The following is a 14923-nucleotide window of genomic DNA, read 5'->3' on the forward strand; positions in this document are numbered from 1 at the left end:
ACTTTTTGATGCCTTCAACACCTGTTTGTTCTAGTGGTTCAGAGTTAATAGCATTAACCATCAAGAGGGTTAGATGACCTCATATGATGAGAACCAGAGTCTCCCTCATTCCTCTGAAATGCTTCTTCCCAAATCTCCTATCTCCCACTATTCCCCGGCCTCTGCCTACTGGAAGGGCCTTTGCCCTGAGGACTTCCATATCCACTCCACGTTTCCATAAGACACCAAGCAAGCAAGGCCTGCTGCTCTGGGCCTCAGCTTTTCCACACTGACTCTTCCTCTCCCATTTGCCGTGAGTGACAGTTTCTGTGTGCGGCTCCTCCACCAGTCGGAAGCTCCTTAGAGACAAGGACCAGGGATTTATTTTTAAAAACACACAGTAGGCACTCAAGAGTGAAGTGGAGTGGCTTGACTGTTAATTATTTATACCATCTGCCACAAAGAAGCCGCCCAGGGAAGACCATGACCACCTCTGAAAATCTGGCCTTCTTGGGAGAGACAGGCTCCAGCTGGCAGTGGTGTGGGGCCAGCTGCTGTGACTGGTGTCTGGGAAGTAGATGGTACCCAGGAGCTAAAGCTACGTTCTGGTCATGGAGACCCAGCCAAGTCTCTCAAGCCCTTTCCCTTCCTCCTTTGAGGGCTCATTTTATTTATGTCTACTAAAATGCAAACGAACTCTCTCTTAAGAGGGCTCTGCAGAGCTCTCATGGCCAATGCTTACTGCTTTCTGACAGTAGGGAGCCAGATAGGATTTGACTCCAGGGAAACACGGTGACAGCTTTGGAAATGGACTTGTAGAACAGGAGGAGCTCAACAGCCTGAAGCAGAGACTTTGACATCAGAGAGAGCTGGATTCAGAGCCCAGCTCTGCTATCCAGCCTGTGTGGTGGACCTTGGTTCTGAGCGAGCCTGTTTTCTTCACTGTGCATAACAACTCATCCACTGGTGTCATCTCCATCTCCCCTCTCTTCCCCCTCCCCACCTTGTTAACAGTCTGTGGCCCTGGACACCACAACCTCCTCAGACCCGGATCACAGCATAGAGCAGTTTGTCTGCACACTTCACTGAGCACTGATCTGAGAACTTGTCTGTAATTCTGACACTCAGAGCCTGTGCTTATATCTACCTGAGTGGGCTCAGGAATCTTGATGTTCTACCCAGGTGAATCTGAAGCCCATGATGAGCAAGCTACGTGCTAAGAATCCCTACATGTTTTTATTTTGTGGGCAGGGAGTTTAAATGCCCAGCTCTCTTTGCTTCCCCCAGAGACTGTAATGCGGCTATTGTTCACCAGCTTGTGGTCTCTTGTACCTTGTTGTTTCTTGACTTTTTTTCTGTAAATCAGAATAGCCTTATCCAATCAGACAGACAGACACAGACAGCTAGCACAGACAGCTAGAGGTGATAACCAGCCTGTGCTGTGTGGAGCTGTGGAACAATATGCATGGTTGGTAAATTATGATTTCTATGTTGTTGTGACTAAGTTGCCTGACAGAAACAACTTAACAGGAAGAAAGACTTATTTTGGCTCACGGTTTCAGAAGAGTTCATGGCAGGGAAGGTACAGCAGGGTTCGCAGCAGTGCCAGCTTGTGGTGGAGGCTCCTCAAATCACAGTGGACCCTGAAACAGGGAGAGCAAGAACCAGGTATAACCTAGGGTACATGCCAAGCACCCACCCTGAGTATCCTGTTTCCGCCAGCTAGGTCTTGCTTCACGAAGGTTCCAAACTCTCTCCAAGTAATACCACCAGCTGCAGAACAGTCAAAACCTAAGCCTGTGAGAGACACTCAGAGTCAAACCATAACGTTCCCTCCTGGTTGCCAAAGGCTTATGGCCATCTTAAAAGCTAAAGATGTGTTTATTCCAACTTCAAGAAGCCCTCACAGTCTCAACACTGACCAATAGTCTAAGTCAAAGTCTCCACTGGTGCTCAGAACAGTCTGGGATCCCCTGTAACGTAGACTGGGCTCAGAATTACACAAAAGTAGGATCAGCAGCCAGCAGAGAAAACAGTGAGCCTTCTGCCCCATGTTTAGAATCTGGGGCATATCGCTTGGTCTCTCACACACGGGTGTTCCTTAAAAATCTTGGTGCAAGTCTCTGTGACCCCATAATTTCCATTCTGCACACCTGAAAAATAGCACCAGATAGATAAGTCCAAAGTGCCGACAGTGGGGACCCCTTCGATTATGGCTGCCTCAGCTTCTGAGTACCTGAGTAGCTGAACCAGAACCTAGAAAACCATCTCCTTAGGTGGCCCCTTTCCATCAGAGCACCCTGTGACTCTTCAAAATACAGTCTCCTTTTGAAGGGAAGGATTTTAATTGATCAGTCTTCTGTTTTCTGCCCTGGAGACCCTAGGATGGGGACAGAGTCTCAGCTCACCTGCTCTGTTGCCCCGGTGCCAGGTGTCCATCTTCTTAATGACAGTGATGACATAAGATCAGTAGCCTGCCCTGACCCCACTTCTCTTATCCACAGCCTTAAGCACCTTCACCTTCCTTTCAGGGCCAAATCCCACGTTGTCTTAGTTGGGGCTTTCCTGCTGTGAAGAGACACCAGGACCAAGGCAAGTCTTATAAAGACAACATTTCCTTAGGGCTGGTTTACAGGTTCAGAGGTTCAGTCCAGTATCAAGGCAAGAGCATGGCAGCATCCAGGCAGGCACGGTGCAGGAGGAGCTGAGAGTTCTACATCTTCCTCTAAAGGCTGCTAGCAGAATTCTAGCCCCCAAGCAGCCAGGACAAGGCCCACAACTCCCAACAGTGCCCCTCCCTGGGCCACGCATATACAAACCATCACACACATCTTGAAAATTCTCCTCATTTTGTCCCAAGCCTCACTGTAAATGTAGCTAAACATAACCACCCAGAACCAGACCAGGCCGACTGCTGGGTTGCTTTGCATTTTCTCTATTACCTTTGAAGTCCACCTCACTCAAAATTTCAGGTCATGGGTAGAATGTAAATAAATTGTTTGGCAGACTCAAGTGACCTCTAGAGTCCAGTGACCAGTGGAGTCCTTGTTCCTCCCCGAGACCATGTGGGTAGGGTCTTCGTTGTTCATGTCATTGTCAGTGTTCTGATCCTCCAGGTTCTCACCAGAACAGTGTGTCTAGAGCCTCAGAGTCCACATCGTTAAACTGTTGCGAATTCCTCTCACAAGCCAGTTTCAAAGGCTTATAAACCACCTGGTAAGATTAGCTATCTGAATGTTGCCACATTGCCGGGACCAACTCTCTGTTCCTCACTTTAGAGAAACAACTTGAAGAAAGAAAGACACTTGTTGGCTCATGATTTTTCAAAGGACCTCAGTCTGTCCAGCAGTATCAGCACGTACAGAGGCACATCGTACTATGAGGCAGGTCAGGAAAGATCGAGGATAAAGGCTTTGTGTAACCTTCAAAGCCCACCCCCACCCAACTGCTTCCACCAGGCAGATCCCATAGAGAAAGGTTCCACCGCTCTCCAAGTTAACACTGCTAGCTGGAGAGCAGCAAACATTCAAAACATTGAACCTAAGGGATGTTTCAGATTCAGATTTGAACGAGTGGCCAGAACAGGTCTTAGAGAGCGACAGCTACGCAATTAGGGATGGCTCTTAGGTAGAAGCTTTATGACCAGATAGAGGTAGGAGACAGTTTTTGGGAGAGGAAGTTGGTCCCTCTCAGCGTTGGTTCATTGCCATCTCTTTGTTCATCCATTGTTATGAGGCTTATTAGAGATACAGTCTGTGGCTCAGTGAGCGTTGTTGATGATGTAAGTCACCGGGCTGAGCATTGCTGCAGCTTGATCCAGTGGCACAATTCCTTGTCATATTATCTAATGGCCTGTCTCTGCTCCGTGGCAGCAAAGTGTCTTACATGCGCACACAACAGAGGGAAAAGGATTACTGCCGTTTCAGTTATTATCAGTAACATCCCTGTCACCACCCAGCTGCTGACCTTAGGGAATACGATTTTCCATGGTCTTTCACTCTGTTGATCGAGGTTAGTTACGCTATGTTGACGGAAGTGGCTTGAACAAAATAGAAAGTGAAGTCTCTCTCGTACAAACGAATAGTGCTGCCGAGGTAACTTCACAGTCAGGGCGTCAGGCTCTGTTGAACAGTCTTCCTGCCCTGTGGTCTTCAGCTGGATGAACCACTATTGCCCGCCCCAGCAGTCTGTATTCCAAGCAGTGGGGAAGGGGGCAGCTTAGGGGAGACGAACCCAGGAAGGACTCATTCCAGATGGTCATCACCTTCCTCTCCTTTGATCGGAACTTAGCCACCCTGCAGCCAGGGATGCTGGCAGCCTCTGCCTCTGATCCTGAGCCCAGGCATCTGATCTTGGTTCAGGGGTCACTAAAGAAGGAGTATGGTGCCTTCAAGGATCCTGTGGCACATAGAGAAGTTGACATTTCTGCCTGCTTGGCACATTCCTTAAGGTTCTGAATAGACACGGAGTTGTCAGTCCACTCACTGATGAATGAAAACGTGTGGTCGCTTGGAAATGAGGCCTGGTCTGCAAGCACTTGTCAGTTTTAGATTTAGTTCTCATGGCTGTGGTGGGCAGGACACTGCATATCTGGGCTAGTAATGCCAGGATTTCAACACGGATTCTCCCAGCTCTGAACAAACTGGCAAAGTCATGAGACATACCCCAGCCTCGTCTTTTCCTTCCCGCAATCCCAACTGACAACTGGAATGGGGTGTGTGTGTGTGTGTGTGTGTGTGTGTGTGTGTGTGTGTGTGTCTGCGGTGTGCTTGTTGCTCTTGTTTTGTGGAGTTGTGCAGTCATTCAAGAGTGAGCTGGCATTTGGCACTTTTTGAATCACCATGACCAAATCCCCGGGAAGCAGCAATTTAAGGAAGGAAGGGCAGATTTCTTTTGGGTCAGTTTGAGAAGAGCTTAGGATCAATTGTCATGGTAAAGATAAGAGGCACCAGACTGCTGGTTACACTATCGCCACAGTCTGGAAGGAGAGGATTGATTCTAGTTTGCTTTTTGTTGCTGTGATAAAAACACCAGCCAGGGCCAACTTGGTGAGGGAGGGTTTATTCAGCTTATACTTGTACGTCCCATTCCATCCCTGAGGGAAGTCAGGCAGGAAGCCAAAAGAAAGCAGAGGCCGTGGAGGAACACTGCTGACTGACTTGCTCCTCATGGCTTGCTCAGCCTGCTTTCTTATAGCATCTAGAACCACATGCCCAGCAGTGACATAACCCACGGTGGGCAGGCCTTCCCACAGCAGCCATTAATCAAGAAAATATCTCCACAGACATGTCCACAGGACAGTCTAAACAGACGGAACAAGTTGAGAGTCCCTCTTCCCAGGTGACTCTAGTTCATATTAAGTGGACAAAAACCTTGGAGAAAGGGAGGGGAAGGAAAGGGGAAAGAGAGAAAGGGGAAGGGGAAAGGAAGGGGGAAAGGGAGGGGAAGGAAAGGGGGAAAGGGAGGGGAAGGAAAGGGGAAGGAGAGAAAGAGGAAGGGGAAAGGAAGGGGGAAAGGGAGGGGAAGGGGAGAGGTGCTAGGTGTCTGCTCTCAGTTTGTACTTTTCGTTCAGTCTGGGACCCCAGCCCATGTGTGGTACTGCTCACATTCAGGTTGGCTCTCCCCGCTCAGCTAAGCTTCCCTGGACATGCCCTCACAGACAGCCCAAAGCTGTGTCTCCGAGGTGATTTTAAGTCGAGTTGACAGAGATCTCTGTATTCGCACTGAAGTCTTCCCTTGGTGTGTCTTTTGTGTCCACTACAGTTCGTCACATGATGAAACATTTTGAACTTTTTCTTTCAAGGATTTTTTTTTTTTAAATATAGAGCTCAGGTTGGCCTTTCTCTCCCTCAGTAGTGCTGGTACTAACATGCCATCATGCATGGTGTAATGGTGTGTATGTGCTTGGCCCTGGGAGTGGCGCTATAGAAGGTGTGGCCCTGTTGGAGTGGGTGTGTCACCATGGGTGTGAGTTTTAAAACCCTCATCCTAGCTGCCTGGAAGCCAGTCTTCCACTAGGAGCCTTCAGATAAAGATGTAGAACTCTCGGCTCTGCCTGCACCATGCCTGCCTGGATGCTGCCATGCTCCCACTCTGATGATAATGGACGGAACCTCTGAACCTGTAAGCCAGCCCAGTTAGATATTGTCCTTTATAAGACTTGCTTTGGTCATGGTGTCTCTTCATAGCAGTAAAACCCTAACTAAGACACATGCTCTCTCAAAGATTTTTTTCCTTCTGAGTTCATAAATATTAACAGTTTATTTTAGAAAATAAAAGATACATACTAGAGGGAGTGGACAGAGCCCATGGTACAGTTGTTCATTCAGATACCAGCATACGGCAGATTTTCTTCATCTGTGTCTGAGAAAAGATGAACCCATCTATCTATTTCAGTTGATCGAGTTGGGATCCCACCACACACAATGTTTTCTACTGAGCCCCTTTCACTGAGCAAAGGTTCCTGCCAACTTTTCTGTATTACAAGATGATTCTAGGCACAGGGCGGAGCACACGGCTGGAGCCGTGCCCTGGATGCCTAGCTGTGTCTGGGGCTTCATTATTACTTAGTGGTGTTTGCTCTATTTCACACTGACAGTTTCTTGGCCCCTGCTTACAGACATGGGGTGCAGGTAAGGACCAGCGAGGCAGAGTTGCCTACCAGGACAGAAGAGGCCCCAGGTGGCACAGGGGTGTGGATGGCATCCCTTGACTCGGCAGCATGAGAGCTCGTTGGGTTTTGTACTAAGGCATTATGGGTGCTCCACAGTACCCCACCCAAGGCAGGGCACACTGCTCCCTGTTCCCATGCAGAGGCAAGTCCCACCCCCAACCCTGCCTCCCCAAGGACAATGTCGAACTTAAGTCCAAGGCAGAGTCTGTGGGAGCTCAGGGGATGCTGGAGGCAGGTAAGACCTTCTTCCGGTGCCCCATGCTCTCTCCCCCTTCTTGAGGCATTTTCTCTCCCTCTGTGTAGAACATCCTTCTCTGAAAACAAACGAAAACCTGATCTCTCACCCTTAGTTTGCTCAGGCTCCTTCCTCGGTGGAGGGATTTGGCTTGAGTGTCCCCTCAGCTGTCTATGCCATTCCTGGGATCCCTGGCCTTTGGGCTCCTTGGTGTGATTCCTTTTTTTTTTTTTTTTAAAGATTTATTCTTTCATTATATATAAGTACACTGTAGCTGTCTTCAGACACACCAGAAGAGGGCATCGGATCACTTTACAGATGGTTGTGAGCCACCATGTGGTTGCTGGGATTTGAACTCAGGACCTCTGGAAGAGCAGTCGGGTGCTCTTAACCACTGAGCCATCTCTCCAGCCTGTGTGATTCCTTTTTGTGTTGACTTCTCTGTGCTGTTTTTTTTTTGTTTGTTTGTTTGTTTTTTAACAGGCAACCATCGGGATTGACTTCTTGTCAAAAACCATGTACTTGGAAGACCGTACGGTGAGTTCCTGGTCTTGGAACGGAAGGACAGGGAGGGCGTTGTTGGGCTTGTCTGCTAGAGACCTCACTTAGGCGCGCTCCGGAGTCCCTGCCAAGACCAGGATGGAGCTGGCAGTGCCAGCATTGTGGGGTCTGGGCCTCCAACCCCCTCGACCACTCTGCTGATGCCTCTGTTCGGGCGGGCCCTGTAGGTTCGACTGCAGCTCTGGGACACCGCTGGGCAAGAGAGGTTCCGCAGCCTGATTCCCAGCTACATCCGGGACTCCACGGTGGCTGTGGTGGTGTACGACATCACTAGTAAGTAGGGGTCTGTGTTGGAAGGGGGAGGGCTCTTGTTCCCCAGTGTGACCCTGACCAGACCTGTGTGTGTGTGTGTGTGTATACAGGCATGCGCTCGGTGTGGGGTAGGGCATTATCTTGGACCATTGTGGATTCATTACTGTCCTTCAAACTCTTGTGACAGATAGGACTGCATAAGGCACCGTCAGTCATTCTCGGGCCACAGTCCTCCTGGGGTGGGGGCAATGGCAGATGTTCCAAGGTTAGCTCTCTGTGCCCTCCCTGACCCTGGCTGACGTGTGTGCCAGCTCTCCCTACGCATCCCTATAGGCAGCCCCTCTTGTATACATGGTTTTTGAAAGGATGGCCCAGACTCAGTGGGGATCCAGAGGTTGGGGACAGGCCTTATGTAGAGCCCAGCTACCCCCAAACCATCCAGAGCAAAGATTCTCAACCTGGGGGTTGACACTCTTTCATGGTCAAATGACTCTTTCATGGGGATCCCATATCAGATATCCTACATATCAGGTATTTACATTACCATTCATATCAGTAGCAAAGTTACAGTTATGCGTTTGTTGCTATAGCAACGAAATTAATTCATGGTGAGCAATTGTGTTAAAGAGGAAGACGCCTGGGAAGCACCAGGCTTTACTCAGAGGGTGCTGTGAGGACCCTGAGATCACATGGGGTGGGGGCATGCCTCACTGCTCAGTTCTGCCTTGCCTTTCTGTCCACTTCCTCCCTGAGCACTCCCTACAGCTCCTAGTGAAGAGGGAGCTGAGTCCTACAGGACCTGTGTCACAGGCTAGGGAGAGCAGCCACCTCCCCTTCTCTAGGTTCTGAGCTTGGGTGTCTGAGGGAGATGATACTGAACACAGGTGATTTGCTTCTGGATTTATGCGCCCCTAGGGGGAGCTTTATCTCTCCACGCTTCCCTACAGGGTTACAGATTCTCTTGCCCAGCCAGTCTGGTCTTCCTCAGCTCCTTTGAGCATCACTTTGGTGGGACACTATTTCCTAGGGGACACTGCGTCCTCCCTTCGCTGGTCCAAAGCTCAACCAGCCCCATCATGGCCTACCATTCCTCCCTCTGCTGTGAGTCTCAAATCAGCTCTGATTCTTGTGTGGCCTCTAGAGCTGCTGTTCTGCGCAGAAGTTGTGAGCTGTCGAGGTACTCTGACTTCTCTCCCTAGGGCGGCTAAGCAGTGCTGGAGGAGCTCCAGGATCACAGGGCAGGACTTGGGCTAGCCTTCTGACCCCTCCAGGGCCCTCATTCCCACCCTGTCCCCTCTTTCTGCCTCCAGATCTCAACTCCTTCCAGCAGACTTCTAAATGGATTGATGACGTCAGGACAGAGAGGGGCAGTGACGTGATCATCATGCTTGTGGGCAACAAGACGGATCTGGCTGACAAGAGGTAGGCACGCACCCGAGTGGAGGTGCTGTGACTAGCAGGACCTTGCTTCCCACCCCCCCCCCCGTGCCTGTTCCTGCCCAGGTCTGAGATGACCGGAGCAGCAAGGCTGGCCTCCACACACAGGGACACCAACATGCCGGTTAGCCCCCACACTCTGCAAGCTTCTCGTCTCTGAAAGCTTTGTCTTCCTCAGTTCAGCAAAGGCAGGGCAGGGGCCTGTCTGCATAGGTGTTCCCACCATGGTCCCAAAGTAGCCTCTGACACAGCTTCCGTCGCTGTGAAATCCTGGCATTGACATGTGAGGTGTGAAACCCAGGTTCTCAGGTGTGTGTCTGAAGAATGTCAGTAGAGCAAAGACCGCGTCCCCAGACCATGCATCCTGGTCTGTGGCTGTGTCTAGGCGTGGAGTGTTTTTGGAAAAGGTTTCTCCCTAGCTGTCCTCCAACCCCCACCCACTAAGGTGTCCTTTACACACGTATCCACTCTTGCAACCCTGTGCTAACTTGGATAGAAAAGCCACGTGTCACGGCTTCTAATAAAGCACGTGTGGCATCTTGCAGCATCCCCACTGTTTGAGAAACAGTCTGAGTTAGCACCCTGCCCAGAGGGGAGGAAAACGGTCTCCTCGGCAGAACAGTATGGGCCTAGGCAAGCTACTCTTAATTTTGGTGTTTGCATTAGGAGAGGGGACCTAAGGATTCACTCCAGTAAAGGCTGCATGTGTCCAGCAGATCCTGTTCTAACCACTACTGAGAAAGCCATGGGTACTGTGGCTCAGCTCTAGAGCACTGTCCTTTCCAAGCATGAAGCCCCGGGCTCCGTCCCCAGCACTCATACAACCAGGCTTGGTGGCATATGTCTACCGCCCTTGTTGTAGGCAAGTGCACACAGGAGGATCAGAAGTTCAGTGTTACTCTTCCTTACAACACAAATGCAAGGCCAGCCTGGGCTACATGTGACCCTGCCTTAGAAGGTGGGGGGTAGCCTTGCTCCCTAGTTTGGAAGCTGTGGGAAAATATGGAAAACACATGGGGTCCTCTGTGCCCAGATACCACCCTCTTACTAGATAGACTTTGGCAGGCACCTCCCTGGCAGGGACCCCTGGGCAGGAAGCTGCCCAAGGCTGACTGACTGGCCTGGCAGGCTCCTTCCGTCTTCCACACAGTCCTTTATCTCAGGCTGCGTCCTCCGCTTCTGCCAGGGGTCGCCTCTCTGCCACCTGATTTCCCTCTCCCCTTCATTTCCAGGCAGATAACCATCGAGGAAGGGGAACAGCGGGCCAAAGAACTGAGTGTCATGTTCATCGAGACCAGCGCGAAGACCGGCTACAACGTGAAGCAGGTGAGGACAGGCCTGCCCTGCTCAGGTCTGGAAGCCCTCTCGGGGGTCTTCCCTGCTCTCAGTGGCTGGTGACTAGGATGGGGCAGGCAACCAGCGCATAAACCTAGAGCTCTGGGCAGTGGGGGAGGGCGCTGGCTTCCAGCACTGATAGAGCAGGTGGCAAGGGGGACGGGCACTCAGCTTGGGAGCCGTGCAGACCCTGTCGGTCACTAGTGTCCACAGCCGTCATCAGGTGTGGGTCCCAGGAGCAGCATCTTCGAATGAAGGTCCAACATGAGGAACATCTCACTTCACTTCAGATGCAAATGCAAGGGTGTTGAATCTGACCGACATGTTGGGTTTATGTCTTGTACTTGACAAGAACCCAGAGCCACGGAGGGTAACTCAGAAGTGGAGCAGAGAGGCTCCCTTGGCAGTCAGGAATCACAGGAGCGAGACGAGGTGTGGCTAGGATCCACAGAGCCAGAGTAGTTCATGGGCAGAGCTTAGCAGCTCAGCCAACCTGGGCTTCAGAAAGTCCCACGCATACTGTAACTGCTGCCTCGTCCTCAGTGATGTGCGTACACAGCCAGCCTCAGCGTTAGCTGCATCCTCCTAGACCACCTCTAATCCTGTTTAGAGTGTTTGTAAGGAAACACAGATGTCTACGTGGCTCAGATTGTATGATCCTTAAATATTTGAGAAGTTTCATTCAGAAGCAAACCGTTTCCTTCACAATCCCTATAACTTGACTGCATCTGGAAATGAGCTCACCGGCTTCGGCAGACTGTGAAAGGAGTCCGTGGCTCAAGCAAGGTGAAGAACCCATGTCTTGGAGCAGGAGGAGGGTGGTGGCAAGGAGGAAGGACATCATAGGCAGGACTGATCGGAGCAGAGTGCCCATAGCCCAGGAAGGGACCGTAAGAAAGGAGCGTGGCCTGATGCAGTATCTGCTGTGGCCCTAGATTTCCCAGGAACACCAGGCAAACCTCCACACCACTTGACTTTCGGGAGATGGTGATGGTTCGCTTCATGTTGACAATACTGAAATTAAGGTTGACAAAGGAGCTAGAAGGGACAAAGTAGGAGGGGCCCTGTGGCCACATCAGGGAGACCCCACGGCTTCCAGAACCCAGTGCCCAATTGGAGGGACCCTCAGCTCCATTCTTGGCCTCCATATCAGATGTGAACCTAGCCACCCCTAATGGTGTCTTAGGGAGGAGGAAAAGAAGTGGGGGGTAGGGCTGCTGCTCTTTGGGTCCCATGACATCCTGGGAAGTGGAAGCCATGGACACTATCAGGCATCCACAGAGCAGAGGCATCTACAATCTGCTGGGCCAAGGAGAGACTGGTCCTTTCCCCTGTCCTGGAATGATCTAGAATCTGAGCAAGGGTTCGAGCAGGAGTTAAATCTGGCCAGTTTGAGCTGCTATCACAAATTACTGCAGGCTGTGTAGCCCCGAGATAACGGAAAACCATTTCTCCCTGCTCCGAAGGCTGAGGAATCCAAGGTGAAGGTGCTGGAAGGTTCAGTGTCTTTCAGACTCTGTTCCCTCGTATTTGGCACCTTCCAGTTGTGTCCTCACATTAAAGGAACTTGAAGGCTCCCTCAGCTTCTCTGTAAAGGCGTTAGTCCCAGTCAGGGGTCGGGGGGGCTCCGTAAGGCAACACCTCCTTACACTGCTTTGCTGGGAGTTAGGGATTTTTTTGTTCTTGTTTTGTTGTTGTTGTTTTTGTTTAGTTGATTTTTTTGTTTTTGTTGTTCATTTGGTTAGTTTGGTTTTTGGTGTTTTGTAACACAATTTCTCTGTGTAGCCCTGGCTGTCCTGGAACTTACTCTCTAGACCAGGCTGACCTCGAACTCACAAAGTGCTGGTATTAGAGGTATAGAGCACCACTGCCTGGCCAGCAGTTTGGTTTTAACTTATTAACTTGGGAGAGACCTAGACATCCAGCCCAGCTCAGAATCTTCTGTGCTCCCAGCTCCTACCTGTACTTGTTACGTTCAAGATGTTACCTCTGCCAGCATCCACCAGTTAGGTACCCCTGATGTCTCCTGTTCTCGTGCACACTCTTAGGCCTGCAACTCTTAGGTAGACTTACACGTGGACCCACACTGCACGTGCTTGCTCCTCCCACACTCGTTTTCTTGTATACACACAGAAACATAACATTTACAATAACACCCACACACACACACATATGCACCCTGACACACACTTAACTTTTATACCCACTCTACAAACAAAATCATGCACACCACACTTAGTGCACACACACACCCCCACATCCACACAAATTTTCATATTCCTCACTGTGGCTGTGGCCCTGGCTCCCAGGATCTGGCTGCCTTGGTGTCCCTGGGGAGAGTCATTTATCTTTCATGAGGCCAGAAACTGGTTTTCAACACCTCGTCCCCATGTCAGAGTGATGGACAGAAGCCTGCTGACGGGCCTGCTCTCTGTGGCCAAGATTGTTTCTGCACTAAGGCAGGTCCCTTGCAGTCACTCTCTTAACCCCTGCTGACTGCTTGTGGGCCAGCCTGCCTCTAGGAGGAGCCCCAGCTCCTCTTTGTGTGCAGGCACGTCGTGTGTGTGTGTGGGGGGGGGGCATGTATTTGTGTGCAGGTGTGTGTGGGCATGCATGTGTTTCTACCTGTGGCGGTCACAGATTAGCCTCTGGTGTCATTGCTCAGGTGTCTTCCACCTGGTACTTTGAGACAAGGTCTTCGATTTTACCTAAGTGTACCAGTTCAGCTAGCCAGTGAGCCTTGGGGACCTGTCTCTGTCACCCCGTCACTAGGATTACAAGTGTGCGACTACCCCCCAGCTTCTTATGTAGATTCTGAGGGCTGAAGTTGGGTCCTCATGCTGTGTGGCAAACACTTTGGTGACAGACTGTCTTCCTAGCCCCTGCTCCCTCTTCCTATTTGCATCCTGAGCCACTCCAGGACCAGCATTGTGAGGGACTCTGACAACAGCAGAGGACTTAGAACAGGCCTGCACTCCGGGGCAGTCAGTGGACAGACAGGCCATCAATCCTCAGGATCTGTATACAGGAGGAAAGCAGTGCAGAGGGAGACCAGGAGAGGGAAGGAGGGGGAGTGGGCAGGCCTCACCCTGCATCTCCTGCCTGCAGCTCTTTCGACGTGTGGCATCAGCTCTGCCCGGCATGGAGAACGTCCAGGAGAAGAGCAAAGAAGGGAGTATCCTTTTCCTTTGTCATGGGAGTGAGCAAGATGGCTCCCAAGCCCGTGAGTCACTTGGCTCGGTGAGCAGAGGAAGACCACCTGGCCTCCAGCACAGCCCTCCCTGGACTGATACAGATAGCCAGGTCACCTCTTCCAGTAGCCAGATGGGCTCCATGTTCTCTGAGCTCCCAACCCTCTCTAACCAAGGCTGCCTCTTCTTTCCTACCGTGAGGAGAGGCAAGGGCTGTGTGGTGTGTGGGTAGGGGTCAGTGGGGCAGGGTGGGGGATTGGTGGCTCTGTGTTGCTTTGTAGTGAAAACTACGTGTGTTTCCTGAGATCCAAGGCAAGGAGGCCTCCATGCAGTGAGCCCTTGAGTTCACCCTGTCAATGCTTCCACCGTCTCCCACTGCTGTGTGGGAAAAGCTTGCCCAACACTCACACAGTAGAACTGAAAACGGAGCTTACTCCCAGAGGCTGACTCTGAGGTTCGTAGAGGTAGATCGGTTTACTCAGAGGTGCACTGTATGTAACTCAGGGAATTGGCGTTGACACGGAGACTTCCTTCATATCTAGCCCTACTCCGTTCTGGAGCGTTGTCTCTGAGCGGGCCCCTGTGAGGCTGAGATTGGAGGCACTGGAGATGGGCGAGGGCATTGCCCACAAGCAGGCTTTCTTTGAAGTCCATCAGATGGCCCTGCCTGAGCAAAAACCCACCTGCAGAGTCAAAAGAAGAGCAGGGCAATGGGAAGGCAGGAGCAAGCACCCTATACCCACCATGAGGGACCTATACCCTGTCTTTATCCTGCCCACTCCAAAGCAAAGCCAACATACTAGCATGTACAGTGGTAATTCATTCAGCTTCTCCTCGAGGCCCGGGTGGGACTCCATACTGGATTAACAGTCAGGTCCCATGGACTCTCACTTCAGAGTGACAACTAACATGGCATCCTAGTGTACCTAGCATCTCGCCCGGCTTTAGGGAGAAGAGCGCTGGGCAGGTAGCAAGATCACACAGGGCGATCTGTTTGCCTAGAGCAGCCTGGAACGGACTCTAGACAGCCCAGTAGGGGCCACATGGAGGCAGCTGTCACCTCAGCTCGGTGTCAAGCTGGCACTTCTGTTGACTGATGGTTCAAACCCAGATGCTGTTGTGATGTGCTCTAGGGGTCATGCTTGGGATTGCATCAATAGAAGGGACAAGCACACGGAAGTGCCACTCGGTGATGTGTCTTAGTCAGGGTTCTCTAGAGTCACAGAACTCAGGGGTAGTCTCTGTATAGTAAGGGAATTG

The 14923-nt window shown here is 51.1% G+C and overlaps 1 protein-coding gene across 2 annotated transcripts in view; it reads left to right on the plus strand.

Moving 5' to 3' along the window:
• Rab6b (RAB6B, member RAS oncogene family) overlaps positions 1-14923 on the plus strand; it is a 69016-nt gene that overhangs the window by 38412 nt on the left and 15681 nt on the right. For both annotated transcript variants that reach the window (NM_001108775.3, XM_087562864.1), the window contains 5 exon segments: positions 7371-7424; positions 7616-7721; positions 9011-9122; positions 10370-10463; positions 13581-13647. In NM_001108775.3, the coding sequence (NP_001102245.2) occupies positions 7371-7424; positions 7616-7721; positions 9011-9122; positions 10370-10463; positions 13581-13647 (433 nt within the window).

The sequence above is a fragment of the Rattus norvegicus genome, chromosome 8 (genome assembly GCF_021556685.1).
Source record: "Rattus norvegicus strain SHRSP/BbbUtx chromosome 8, alternate assembly SHRSP_T2T, whole genome shotgun sequence".
NCBI classification, from domain to species: Eukaryota; Metazoa; Chordata; class Mammalia; order Rodentia; family Muridae; genus Rattus; species Rattus norvegicus.